Below are 15,000 nucleotides of genomic sequence, written 5' to 3'. Positions count from 1 at the left end.
TAAAAGTCCTCTGAAATACCACTGGTAAAAAGCATGCCACTGTTTACCTTGAATCTTAAGAATGCCACTTCATAATTCTTACTTTGCCACAGTTCTTTTTGTATCAATATCCTCAACATTTACAAGCTAAATCACACAACTTGGGGCAACCACCAAGCATGATCTGTTGCCGAAGGAAGCACATATAACTTCCAAAGAATATAAAAATCATAACCATACATTGTTTTCAAGAACCATCTGGTAACCTTGTAATGGAAAGAAAGAAATGAAAAGCATATCCTTCTTATACATCAGATCTAGTTCTCCAATGCACCAATTCTACTGCCTTCAAAATCTTCACATGCAGTACTTCAAAACAAGTTTTTATAGTATAAAAATGATCTAACTTAATGATCTTAAAAAAGGGACCGTAACAGGAAGATAGGCCCCATTCTTTTCCTTCCCTATCCAGCCATAAGAATACCAATGCAGTGTTAGCTGTGACTTAAGAGGAAAAAAAAACACAGGTACCATATTCACACCTACATATAGAAGTAGAAATATGTATGTAATCTTAATTTCCAAAATGATTTGTTTGACTTTGCTCCTGGTTCCATAGTGAACTATTTGAAAGACATTATATTTTTTTCTTTAAATATTTTTCCAAATATTTCTATTTCATCTTTGCTCTTTGGAGACAACATATATACTTATCAATGGCATCTCATAATTTTAAGATACGAAAAACACTACAATATTCAGAATTTGGGTCAGTTTGGGAAAAAAGGCTATAGGAAAATTATTTGATATATATATTATGCAGTGTCTATCAATGTATGTGTTTATATGTGTATGTGTCTGTGCATGAGTAAGAATGTATGTATTAGTGTCCATATAATTTTGTTTATAGATCTATGAATGTACCAATAAATAAGCAAATACATTTATACAAATCATAGTTAGCTTTACTTTGCTGAAGGTACATGACTGTAGCTCCAAAGTCTACATGGGAAATACATCAGAATGCACTTGGTACACAATTTGACAAAAATGCCTTAAATTTGCAAACTCAAGTGAAAGTCAATCCATATATATTTTTTAAAACTTAAATTCCATTACATACAAAAATTATTTCCTATAAGATAACATAGAAAGAACTGCATGACACTTGTTTCTTCTCAATTTCTCCTACTTGCCTTTCCTATCTAAGCACTTTTTTAAGCATGGATCTCCTTATAAAATCCACTCTCAAATTACAAAAACAAAGTACCAAATCCATGAACAGCACTGGTGGTATAATCCCTTATGATCTTGCCGTCTGGTCCTTCATCAAGTAACAGTAAGATTTTATAACATGTCATTTGATGTCTTACTGTCAAACAGAGCTTGAACTGTGTTTTATATTCTTTGATAACATCTAATCCTTCACAAATATTGCCTTTTTCATCATCATCTTCATCTTTCTCTAATTACTCTGACAAAATTGCTTTATCCTTACAATGTAAGAAATGGAAAAGAGAAACAAGAATTTAAGTCTAGTTTTGATTCCTTGGGTCTCATTTGCATGGTTCTTGAATTATTTAGATGAAGCAGGATTGAATCAGAAGATAGTAAAATACAAAACATAAATAATCACAATCTGTATACACTGATCTCAATCTCTCATGGGGAATTTCACCCAATTCAAGTGCTATGTTTAGAAGGTTTTGCAATTTTATAAGAATACAGATGCCTAAAAAGCACACAACTTAAATGCACTTCCTTATCAAAATGCATTAATGGATATCACACAAATCAGAATTTGTTCATATGTGTATTTATATACATACATCAAAACATATATATATAATACATATAATATATATATATATATATAATATATATATATATATATAAATATATATATAAATATAAATATAAATATATATATGTATATATATGTATATGTATATATATGTATATATATGTATATATATGTATATGTATATATATGTATATGTATATATATGTATATGTATATATACATATATATATATATATATATATATATATATATATATATATATATACATTTGTGTTTGTGGACATATATATGTATGTAAATATGTATGTGTGTGAGTGTGTGTGTGTGTGTGTGTGTCTGTTTGAGTGTGTGTGTGTGTGTGTGTGTGTGTGTGTGTGTATGTGTATGTGTGTGAGTGTGTATATGTATATGCGTCTGTGTGTGTGTGAGAGAGAGAAAGAGAGAAAGAGAGAAAGAGAGAGAGAGAGAGAAAGAGAGAAAAGAGAGAGAGAGAGAGAGAGAGAGAGAGAGAGAGAGAGAGAGAGAGAGAGAGAGAGAGAGAGAGAGAGAGAGAGAGAGAGAGAGAGAGGGAGAGAGAGAGAGAGAGAGAGAGAGAGAGAGAGAGAGAGAGAGAAATGCACAACTGGGTGATAAAATTAAAATTGAGTATTTGATTAAACAGTGTTATTAAGTTATTAAGTATTGCCTATCCTCCTGATTCAATATTTCAGGGTGGCTAGTTTTTACTGACAGAACAAACTTTGGTACAATTTTGGTAAGTACAATTCTGGCAACATTTTGGGCAATCATATTAAGTCATCTATAAAAAATAAATAACTATGATTTGACTATCATAAATATTTAGGGATAGTATAACCATCTCAATTATCCCAGTCCATCTAATATGACAAATGTACCACATGAAAATTACATTACCCAGGATAGGTAAAAATCCTGTTGCACACACTATTGTACAAGTCATGGCATTAAAATCTTATATAAGAGAAAATAACTGAATTTGGTAATATGCTATACAAGGCATACCAGTGAATCAAAGTCCTGTATATATATCATTCTCCAGTGACCGCAACACTGAAATTACCTTGCAATGATTAACATTATATATTTACATACACACACACACACACAGACTGACATTATTCATCAAAGAGATCAATTCTCCAGTAAGACAACCTTCCTCCGAGAATAAATCTTTTAACACTAAAGGGCAAACATCTGGTTATCCTTGTCGTCGCGGGCCATTGTTCGTTGCCGCTGACCTGAGGAGCCCGTGGCCGCAGTGATGGTCGGCAAAGCATCAGCAGCAGCTGCTCGCTCAGCAAGGAAGCGATCAAATTCTGATGACGATATGGGCTCCTGTCTTGGTCCAGCACCAGCTTGTCCCTCACCAGGCTGTACAAAGTAAATGTATCTTAAAGTTCATAAAAGCTACAATGGACAAAGGGTATGCCATCTTACAGTATGATATTATTTCCTATGTTGCAAGAAATTTATGAATAATCATGCATGATTAATCCATTTTCTTTATAAAAATAAATTCATACTGTAAACAAAATCGAACATCGACTGGAAATTTCACACTGCATACATAATACCATAGCATTACATATCCAGTTTTCCATTTTTTTTTCTGAGGTGAAACAATAGTTGAACAAAACTTTCATGAAAAAGGATAATAACACTACTCCAGATACCTATTAATGGTCAAACTACACCTAACACAAGCTGTATTAACACCTTGCTCCTTGCACATTGAAATCTACTTACATTTTCATTTAGCCAGGCTTCTATCGCGTCAAAGTCACTGTCTTTCTGTTGCTGGAAAACATACATCCACAAAAACATCACATTAGCTAAGTTTCAGAAAACAGCATAGAGCTTCTTAACTATTTTTGTGTTAAGGAGAACTGCATTAATCTGGAAAAATTGAAGACATCCAGCTACAGGTAGGAAAACTGTGTTCTGTTATACTTAGTCAATAAAACAGAGAGGCAGGGATAAGGGGGAGAAGGGGTAAGGGGGAAATGAAATAGGGGTATAAGGGCATAGGAAAAGGGAGGACAAGAAAACATAAGAAATGAAGAGAGGAAGGATACGAGCAGAGGACAGGAGAAGAAAGGAAAAACAAGAAATAAAAGGAAAGGCAAGTACAGAATAAAGGAAAGAAAATTTGAGAAAAGGGGGGGGGGTGAGAAAACAGGAGAGAGAAGGATACAATACAGGAGGGAAAATCTAGGTTCAGGATTGGCTCAGTAAGATTGAATTGGCCCTGGTTTACATCCAATTTGATGGGAGCTCCACTAAGGCCCAGTTAAGCCTGTCTCTAAAAAAACAAACTTGCAAATCAACATCAAATGCTATATCATTTGCTTGTCTGTCTACAAAATATACAACTAGGGACTTTTTCCATCACTCTACGCATTTCGAGTATTGAGTAATAAGCCATGTAATCCCCTCAGGCATCCATAAATAAAAAGAAATTATTGTTTGTATGATTCCCTATAGTGAATAAATATATTTCTGACTGAAAATTTTGGATGATTCAAACCAATATTAATGCTACTGTAATAACTAAAAGTTCTAAATGAAATCTGATGACTAAACTTTTTCAAATCTGATCATATCATCAAGTTTTATTTACCATTCATCACAAAATGCATCTCTCTCTCTCCCTCCCTCCCTCTCTCTCTCTCTCTCTCTCTCTCTCTCTCTCTCTCTCTCTTTCTCTCTCTCTCTCTCTCTCTCTCTCTCTCTCACGCTCTCTCTCACACACACACACACACACACACACACACACACACACACACACACACACACACACACACACACACACACACACACACACAGAGGATATGTGTGTATCTATATAACTACCATCAAAATTTCTGTAATACCAGTATGTATAACAATACACACAAATAGAGTCAACAAGAAAGTACTGAATAAAATCTCTAAATATATGAAATGCAAAAGTGGGTGTATAAAACAGGAGAGCAAAGATCTGTGCAACATTTGAAAGCTGTGACGTGCAACAGCGAAATGCAAAGGAAACGTGTTCAAGGCACACCAGTATAATTCATTCACATATATTATATCATTAATTGATCACATGAAATTCTGAATTCCTAGAGCCTATTCCTCTCTTGCTCATGCTAATAAAAAACCTAAGACACATTATATCCTTACACCCTCAAGCCTATCATAATGATGTCAATACATTGTTTCCAATCGTATTTGTTGACAACAATACTGACTGACCAGACTATGGACCCTGCAACTATAACAAAAATATGGGTACTAGATAACACTTTCAAAATAGGGGGGGGGGGGGTATCCATTAATCACTCAATCAATATCAATAAACTACAGTTTCTATATAATCTATACAAAACAAAATAAAAATGGGAAGAGAAGGATAGAGAAAGTGAAGAATGAAAAGAGAAGGGAGAAAGAGAGAAGAGGAGAGGGAGAAAAGAGGAAGGGAGAGAGAGACAAATAAAGAAATAAGAAGAGAGAAAGGGAAAAGGTGAAAGAAAAGGAGAAAAAGGGAAATGAGGTGAGAGGAGGGGAGGGGTCAAGAAACAAGAGGAGAGGTGAAGAGAGAGAGGGCAAGAGGAGAGGAAACAAGTGAAGAGAAGAGACGAGAGGAGAGAAGAGAGGTGAGGGAGGAGGGAAGATGACACCTCTACCTTCTTTAAACATCAAAACCTTTTTTTTTTTATCCCTGATACATCAAAAACATAGAAAAAAGACAAAAACAAAAATGTTTATATCACTATTCTGATATCTGGCGAGATGTCACTTCCTTCCTATCCCCCAACTCTGGTTTAGTTACACATTCAACAATCATGTGGAATAATCATAATATATACTTGGATAAAAGTTTAATGAAAAATAAATTATTAAAGACTGTTTCCTCAAACTTTAAAATATCTAAGGAATACAAGAAAATCAAAACAGCAAATCAAATTAATATTATGCAAATTGACACCAAGAGAAATCAGATATGAAAACAAAATAAGAAAGAATCAAACTAACTGAACAAAGGATAGGATGACCCAATACTTTAAAATATTGTTCTAATAACAATGATCCAATAAAAATACTGTACAGTACAACTAATCATAATTTCTACATGTTACAAATCAAGATACCATGCTCTTATGTCAATATAACCTAAATCAATTACTTTCTCTAAGTTCCATCATAAACCTAAGACAACAATATATTAATCTATCTCTAAATCTATGTTATCTTCTTACATCTCAAAAAAAAACTATCAAAAATATAACTAGTACCAAACTACATATATGACTGTTAACAGTACATCATATACCTTATACAAGTCATGCATCTTGATAACAAAACTGTTTAGTATGTCAGCAATATGATTAAATAAGCCTATTACATCTGGCTGACAATAAAAAGGGTTACATCTTTTACCTGCAAAGAAAGTTTTACTCCATCCATACATAAATATGTGTGTGTGTGTGTGTGTGTGTGTGTGTGTGTGTGTGTGTGTGTGTGTGTGTGTGTGTGTGTGTGTGTGTGTGTGTGTGTGTGTGTGTGTGTGTGTGTGTGTGTGCGTGTGAGTGTGAGTGTGTGCGTGTAAGTGTGTGCGTGTGAGTGTGTGCGTGTGAGTGTGTGCGTGTGTGTGTGCATGTGTGATTGCGTGTGTGCATGTGTGATTGCGTATGTGCATGTGTGATTGCGTATGTGCATGTGTGATTGTGTATGTGCATGTGTGATTGTGTATGTGCATGTCTGTGTGTATGTGTGCGTGTGTATGTGTGTGTGAGGGGGGGGGTGTACGTGTGTGGGTGTTCGTGTGTGTGGGTGTACGTGTGTGTGGGTGTACGCGTGTGTGGGTGTACGCGTGTGGGTGTACGCGTGTAGGGATGTACGCGTGTAGGGATGTACGCGTGTAGGGATGTACGCGAGTGTGGGTGTACGCGTGTGTGGGTGTACGCGTGTGTGGGTGTACGCGTGTGTGGGTGTACGCATGTGTGTGTGCGTGAGTGTGTGTGAGTGAGCGAGAGTGAGTGTAAATGTGAATGTGAATGTGAATGTGAGTGTGAGTGTGTGAGTGTGAGAGTGTGTGTGTGGGTGCATATGTGTGCGCACACAAGTGTACGAACACAAATATAAGTACAATACTGAATATGGATACGTACTCACACAAAGTTGAGAATAAGAAAATTACTATAAACATTTCTAGTAAGAGAAAAGCAGTGCTTCAAAGTCATATAGCATACACAAAAAAGCTTTGTGATCATGCTAAACAAGGTATCACTGGCAGGCATAATCAGCAATATCTTCTTTCAAATTAAGACACAGCAATAAAAAATAATGCAAATTCAATCAAAGAAAGAATATCATACTTTACTTAAAAATGACTTAAAGTGAAGGGATACATTTAACACCTGACTACTGGAAAACAGTAAAACAAGCTGAATAAGTGTTATACTGTCTTTACACGTCCAAAATGAAGGGAAAGTATGTTATCATTTTCGAGGTATCATTTAAATCATAGCTATCTTGCAAAGACTGACCTTTGTCCATTTATTTACTTTTCTCTCCTGATTCTCTCTTCTTTCAGTCCCCTTATTTTCTCTACCATATTTAGTGAGCTTATATAACAGCACAAAAAACAAACTATAAATTATCCCACCTTCTAAAGTTTTACATTTTCTTGTGCTTGCTTTATCTCCCTCAACAATTTCTATAATCTTTAGCATTATAGAAATTGTCATCACCTTAAACAAATCTTTTCCTGGCACAGAAGAGGAAACAAAATCAATCAGCTGACTTTCTATTGGATTTGTCCTTGAAATATCAACCTTTCAACTACTTTACCTTTTGTGGCAAGTCTTCCGTTTATTCCAAATTTTCTTACTCTATGCAAGTCCTATTCCACAAATAACTTTAGCTATCTGTAGGGAAGGTTTCCCTTTTGCAATACCCTAGTATATAATATATGGAACACTAGATAAATTTCTTTGTTAATGTATCCCATTCACTGCAAAATCACTTTTTAACCTTGAAACAGACGTTGCATTTCTGTGACACTTTCTTATGCCAACCTCATGTGATTTATAACCAACATTTATTGCATTTCTTCCTGTCCTGGCAAGATGCAAGTCTCAACAGAATTAGTAATCATAAATCAGTAAATACTCAGCCAGAAAGATTCTACATGATCCAACACATCTAAGTAGAAAAAAAAAATTATCAAAAAAGAAAAATTATAAAGATAAAAACCAAAATAATTTTTCTAAATCATGAACCAGGACGAGAAAATGTGCAATGGAAAATGTTAGTGAGGCACACATTTCACGGTCATTCTTACCCACAGCTCCTGCTGCTCAGCCACAGTGTCGGGAAACAATAATAAAAAAAGACGAAGAAAAAAAACAAAGAAAACAAATAAGTCACGGAATATGGGGGAGATCAGGGAAGGGGAAGGGGAGGAAGTTATTACCCCTGTTTTTGATGGTGATAATTCTTAAGTCAACTTAAACATGCCTAGTATTACCTTAACAAGACCCCAAACTCATTATTAAACTGGGTGTGTAATATAAAATATAAATGGTGCACAATAATCCATCCAAAATAACAACTGCAAACCAGAGGAAGTACATTAAACATCTGGATTATGGTTGCATCACATGAAACAAAACTGCTTAGCACAAAACAAAACAGATATTTCATAAATATAAAGGTTATACATCAAGGAACTCTCTCTCTCTTCATAGTGTAAACAACTGTATTGTACATATCTAACAACTAATATATCTACCATGGCAAGACATTATTAAGTAAAATATCATCCTTTCAAAATTCTTCACATGATCTCTCCTCCAGATTTTTTTGTTTGTGTATGTACTAACCATATATTAAGTTGTTTCTATCTTTTTTTTTCTATCTTTCTTGTCTAACAATTCCTTGATGTATACCTCTCACATTCAAAATAAAACTAATACTAAGTAACTCAACAGAAAATCAACTAATATGGACTGATAAAGAAAAAAAAATAAGAAAAAAAATACAACACAGAAAAGCACTACATAAAAACTACAACATAGTGCTAACTGAACCTCACTTGCCAACACATATTTTCTTGTTAATAAAATCAAATGTTGAGTAACATCATGTGTTATCATGTGTTTCCTGGCAGTGAGATATCTTCATAGTACTACGAGCATCATGACACAACAGCACACTGTAGCAATTATGAGGCATGCTTGTTTCTGTAAAACAGGCACTTACCGGATTGTGTCTAAGCTGTGCTGTGCGGGCAAGTGAGGCACCACTTACGTCCACATCAGCATTATCCTGGTAGCTGCTGCCGCTGTGTGAATTACAACAAGAGTTACCCATACATAATTAACACCGTTGTGTATAGATTTTGCCATCTTTCCCACGTTCAAAAATGTTCTCTTCTTCATCCTCTTAATCACAAGAATCATTCAATTGATTTAAAATCATAGAGCCTTTGCTATGTCATTACAACTTAAAAAAATGTAAAAGCTCTTTCATTCTGTAAATAAAGGTGGTAATTGCTTGAATTTAAAAAACTTTATAACAAATAATAAATAGCAAGGACTAAATCTTGATTTACATTTCATATTTCATTCTATTACCAACAAAAATATATTTTCAGTAGTCAATAACAATTCTCAAACAGAACAGTCTTGAATAATAATAAACTTTATTACTAATACAACTTAGATGTAAAAAAAGAATAGAGAAAAAAAAGTTACCTGACTTTTGCATTTTCATAAGTTGCAGTTCGTGACTGTGCAAACATATCAAAGTCTGCATCTTCATTTTTCTTCACTTTAGGAGAGCTTCCAACAGCTGAAAGGAGAGGAAGCACAAGTATTTTATATCCTACAATCTGAATTTTAAACACAAAAAAATGAAAATCCCACCATATTTCATCCTCTATCCCTCTGAAGATAAGCAAGTGGCAAAATTGAAATCTTCCTTGACCATCATTGCCTGCAATGACTTTTCCAGCATACTGCAGAAGAGTGCCCAGACTTGTTCCTAGAACACTTAGGTAATAACAAAGATCAGACTAATATGATGATGTGTAGCCAGGATAAATTAAAAGTAACAAAAGCCTATACATCTTCCTATCAAAAATTAACTTATCAACATGTCTTCCTACTAAATGCTTTCTTACTAATGTTAAAAATTAAGTTTATTCCAAGTTGCAATACATAAAAAGAGGCTATAAACAAAACTAGACACCTCAGGATCCTGCACCCATGATCTTTTTCAACAGGTCAAAAGGGATCATTCTATCTTTTTTTAAGTACTCAAGGTACTTAAAAAGATTGGAAGCACCTCTGCAAAAAGCAAAAGCAAAATTGACTTTTTCCTAAAGTATGCTCATGCTTATTTATATGGGTCAGCTTGCTATAATTCATAAAATACTGATATTTTTTTACTTCTGGTAATTATAACAACATTGATTAAATTGCATAAATAATTATTTTTCTACTCTGGTACCTGACACCATACCCTCACTGCCTAAATGTCATGTCATTTGGTTTTCCCCCTTTTTCACTTCTGTAAATATGTGCAATAAGTTATGCAAAATGTTGTTTTTATATATTTTCTTTGAAAAAATTTCATTAAAAATGATGGCAAAAAGGGAGGAGGAGGAGGAGGAGGAGGAGGAGGAGGAGGAGGAGGAGGAGGAGGAGGAGGAGGAGGAGGAGGAGGAGGAAGAAGAAAAAGAAGAAGAAGAAGAAGAAGAAGCAGAAGAAGAAGAAGCAGAAGCAGCTACCAAATATGATTTTACAGAGTAGTGCTACCTTTCTTTTAATTTTTTAACATAAAAACACTCTCACATTACAACATATAGACATTTTCCTTTCTACAAAATCCAATAAAAATGTTTATCCATGCATGTTAATCATAATAAAGCATTTTTTTTTATTTATAAGTCTAAGAAAATGATAATTATCATAACAATAATCAAAAGAAACAATCTAAGACAAAAAATAAGCATAAAAATAAAAATAAGAGAAGGTGGAGGAGGAGGAGGAACAGGATGAGGAGGAGGAAGAGGAGGAAAATGAAAAGGAGAATGAGATAAAGGAGAAGGAAGAGGAGGAGGAAGGGGAGGAAGAGGAAGAGGAGGAAGAGGAGGAAGAGGAGGAAGAGGAGGAGGGGGAGGAAGAGGAGGAAGAGATAGATGAGCAAGAGGAAGAAAAAGAGGAAGAAGAAGAAGAGGAGGAGGAGATAGTAGTGTTAGTGGCAGTGGCAGCGGAAAAAGAAGAGAAGATGAGGGAACAAAAAGGAAACTTACTAAGACCGGCTAGCTGGGCCGAGGGAGGTTCGTCAGCCAGATCAATCAAGGACACCTCCGCTTGTGGAGCTCGCTGCGGGGGTGGAATCTGGGGGGGCTGCTGCGTAGGGGGGACCTGCTGGGGGGATCTCGTGGGACTGCTAATGCCCTTCACCTTGCTCATGTGACGGTCATATCTGTGTGAATTCAGCAGAGTTGCAAAGACGAATATTAATGAGTAAGAGATTGTGAGTTTACTTGATTAATGAATAAATAATGCAAACTTCTCTTGGCAAAGGCAGGTATCAAAAGCAAGTATGTATAGGAAAGATAGAAAGGACAGATGATAAAAGAATGAGAAGATAGACAGAGGACACAAAAAACAAGGAAAAGAAAAGGAAAGGAAGAATTTTTTTTTAAGCAATACTCAGGAAGAATGCAATACTGTATGAAAATATTAAATTTCATTTAATACTTCTGTAACAACAAAAATCTACAATTGCACAGATAACTGATTGATCCACAGAAAATCATCCTTATAGTTTCAAAAGGAAACCAACAGCATTTGGAAACTACTAACAATTGTTGTTTTCCTTACATAGTTAGACATATTAAACTAATTATAACTAATGAATGTATCTATCTATATTCCGTTAAAAAAAATTAACTCAATAAAAATATTGCATAAAATATTAATTCAAAAAAAATTTAGTAAGAACTCTCACAACTGATATTTTTGTAGATACAAATACAAGTCTCAAACCTTAGGAAAAGATTATTAAGGTTGTCATTTATACGCAGTAAGTCAGCTGTGAGGAGGTCATCATTCACACGACCAACAAGTTCTACCACACGTTGCTGCATTGCTCGGCAGGTTGCATGTAATTCCTTCAGAATACAAAACAAGTGAATTAAGAATAGAGTGTAATGATTCATCTCAACAAAAATATAAATGTCAACTGTTCACTAATACAAGTTCAACTTTTAAGAACAATTATAATGAAACAGAATATTCTATAACAAATGATTTGTGTCTATCAATCCTTTAAATTCACCTGCAGCAGCTGAGCATCATCCTGGTGCTCCTTGCCTGGTGAAAGTTCAGACAACATCTCAGCTAAAACTTTTGCATTTGACTCCACGACATCTAGTTCGCTGTGCAGCTTGGCTCGTTGTTCTGCTGTTAGGGTGACAGGTGCAGCTTGAGGAGGTGGAGGCTGGTGGGCTGCTTGACGTCGAGGGGAAGTGGGTACTCCAGTGGGCACACGAGGAGGACGAGGTTCTGGAGCTGCTACCGTCTAAAGAAAAAATAGAAAGTAATACATACAACAACAGTCACAATAACAAATAACCAGAAAATGACACACTCAGCACATTCTACATTTTCTGATTTTTAGGTGGACAGAGAAAAGAAGAAGCATTAGAAAAGGAAAAGGAAGAACAGAAATAACAAAAATTAATAGATCATTTTTTTTATTCAAGCACAAGGGAAAAAAGCAAAAACAACATACCCGCTGTGGAGTCAGGATGGGTGCCATGGTGTCAAGATTGGTCATGGGGAACTCCACACCTTTGTGCTTCAGGTCAGCATACACCTGCAAAGATATTCAACTTTACTACCAGTATATTTGCAAATACTTCTTTATTGTTTGTGGATTATCTTAATCCTTTAGTTAGTCCTATTCAGGCCTCTTTATTAGCATCTGGCAGGATTACTCTGCCCATCCCACCCTACTCCACTCTCCCCCTCCCAACCCAACCCCACCCCACCTGCCTCATCTTCCTACCTCTTATGCCTCTCTTCCTCCCAGCACAAGCTAAAGAAATCGTTTTCCCCTCCCTTACCTCATTGCCTATCCATGGTTTCCTACACACCTTCCTCTTCCACCCATTGCCTACTAAATACTCCTAAACTTTGTTGCTTTTCTGAACAGCACACTGCATAATCATGCAATCTCACAGACCACTTGTTAGCTATCTAACAGACCACGCTGGTTTGCATGTGTTTGCCATGAGGATTGTGACCCCTCATGGCGCAATTCTAAATATACATCCCATGTGGGATATAGCATACTCCATGATCATGCAGTCTCACAGACCATGCTGATTTGCATGTGTTCACTATGAGGCTTGTGACTCCTCATGGAGCGATTCTAAATATACGCCCCACGTGGACAGCCACCGCTTGTGCCTGCCAGGATCAGATATAAGGACAACTCAACTTGACCTCTCACTCATCCGTTCGCCAGTAGCTAACCTGCTGACCACTCTCCCTCCGCACGGCTGCGCCCTCGCTAGGGCTGGAGGCTGCGGGTATCACAGGCACCACGTCTCATATCATGTTCTATTCAATTCATGTGATCAGTCTTCTTAACCCATTTATGATGGGTGTCCCACATATGAGATACCCGGAAAAATAAACATTACTGGGCGTCCCACCAGTTTGACATGGGATCAGAGCTCATGCTCCAAATATGTCATGGTCCGCGGCCGGCGCTTGGACAGATTCCAGATTTTCAGCTTCAAAATATACCACCGTTAGTGGGTTAAAAGTGTATCACTTTTGCCCACCAGTATCAATATGAGAGGTTCATAACCTTTTATATGCTGCTTGGCATCTCATCACATGAGAATCTTTTACTTGTGTGAGTTGACAACTTCTCTAAACTCCTAAGAACATACTTACCATTAATGAACTCTGAAAATCTGAGTATTATCAGGTCTACAGGGAACATGGACTAGCTGAGGAACTTGTCGTTTACTTGATTAACTCAATTAACTTTAACCTTTAACAAAGCTATATACTTATAATCACCTGTAATACTGAATTAAAAAAAAAAAAAAAAAAATATCTACATAACAATCAATAAGAGCATATACAGAATAATATCCATAAATAAATATAACATAAAAACAAAAACCTCTCTGCTGGAGCATATCTAGTTAACCATTCATTACATTACAGTTGAACAAAAATTAGAAACAATGTAACACAACCAGTCTACATAAATCAAAAAGAAACAAAATTTCACCAAAATCTTTTGCATGAGAATATTTCTCACCTGACTAACTCCCGCAAGCTCAGGCTGGTGACGGAAAGCATCAGCCCAGGACTGGATAAGTGACAAGACTTTCTCTTGTACTGCCGGTGGTGGCTCGTTCTTGGGACCTGAGGTGGTTGAAGTATCTACTGAATTTCCCCTTTCTATCACAAACTCTTTCATCTATTTTCCATTTCTAAATTTAGTACTTGTACTATCAAAAGTGTAAGCTAGTTAATTCAATTTTGAAATCAGCAAATAACCAGGAAATTCATCCCAGCTAAAATATTTTAAGATGATTTTTTCTTTTACAATATCTAAATAGGAAAAAACATATAACATTAATTCTTTTTTTTCAACAACTAAATCAATACAAGACTTCTTAAGAAAACAGGTCTAAATACAAGCATCATTTTCTAAATCTCTACAAAATGTTTCTAAATACGTATTTGAGTAAAACATAAATAACAATAACAGGTTCCATGATAACATTCTAATAACAATCATAACCATAAACCAGGGCTGTCAAACTCATTTACCCCAGGGGGCCACATATCACCATAGTATTTTGTATACGGGTGTGATAATCATGAGTCGACATGAAAATATTGCCATATGGTAGATGTGAAAGCATAGAAGGCTATGTCATTCAATGCAAAAACACAGTAATAGAACAAAAGTAATTAAAAAAACAGTAAGAGTGTAAGTGATAGTCTTAAAAGACAGAGGACTGGTTAGTTAACGATCTAAAATGGCCGATTATAAGACAAACAGCAAATATGACTCAGGCCACATATTTGACACCTGTGCCATGAACACTAATTTCTTGGATACAAAAAACCTCATTGAACTGGCATTATATTCTATTTTAA

The 15,000-nt window shown here is 35.6% G+C and overlaps 1 protein-coding gene across 2 annotated transcripts in view; it reads right to left on the bottom strand.

Annotated features, from left to right (window-relative positions):
* Positions 1–15,000, bottom strand: part of LOC113823594 (TOM1-like protein 2) — a 23,413-nt gene that overhangs the window by 387 nt on the left and 8,026 nt on the right. Inside the window, exons 4-12 of one of the 2 annotated variants that reach the window (XM_027376274.2) lie at positions 14,150–14,256; positions 12,599–12,682; positions 12,143–12,385; positions 11,851–11,975; positions 11,109–11,284; positions 9,547–9,643; positions 9,053–9,134; positions 3,551–3,601; positions 1–3,175 (exon numbers count right to left, since the gene is read on the bottom strand). The exon at positions 1–3,175 is cut by the window's left edge and continues 387 nt beyond it. In XM_027376274.2, the coding sequence (XP_027232075.1) occupies positions 2,984–3,175; positions 3,551–3,601; positions 9,053–9,134; positions 9,547–9,643; positions 11,109–11,284; positions 11,851–11,975; positions 12,143–12,385; positions 12,599–12,682; positions 14,150–14,256 (1,157 nt within the window). In that variant the 3' untranslated portion in view covers positions 1–2,983. The remainder of the gene's footprint in view (positions 3,176–3,550; positions 3,602–9,052; positions 9,135–9,546; positions 9,644–11,108; positions 11,285–11,850; positions 11,976–12,142; positions 12,386–12,598; positions 12,683–14,149; positions 14,257–15,000) is intronic. The other variant, XM_027376275.2, reaches the window with a different exon arrangement.

This window comes from Penaeus vannamei, chromosome 31, assembly GCF_042767895.1.
Source record: "Penaeus vannamei isolate JL-2024 chromosome 31, ASM4276789v1, whole genome shotgun sequence".
Classification (NCBI taxonomy): Eukaryota; Metazoa; Arthropoda; class Malacostraca; order Decapoda; family Penaeidae; genus Penaeus; species Penaeus vannamei.
Note: the sequence above shows the minus strand (reverse complement) of the source record. Positions and strands in the feature narration are given on the sequence as shown.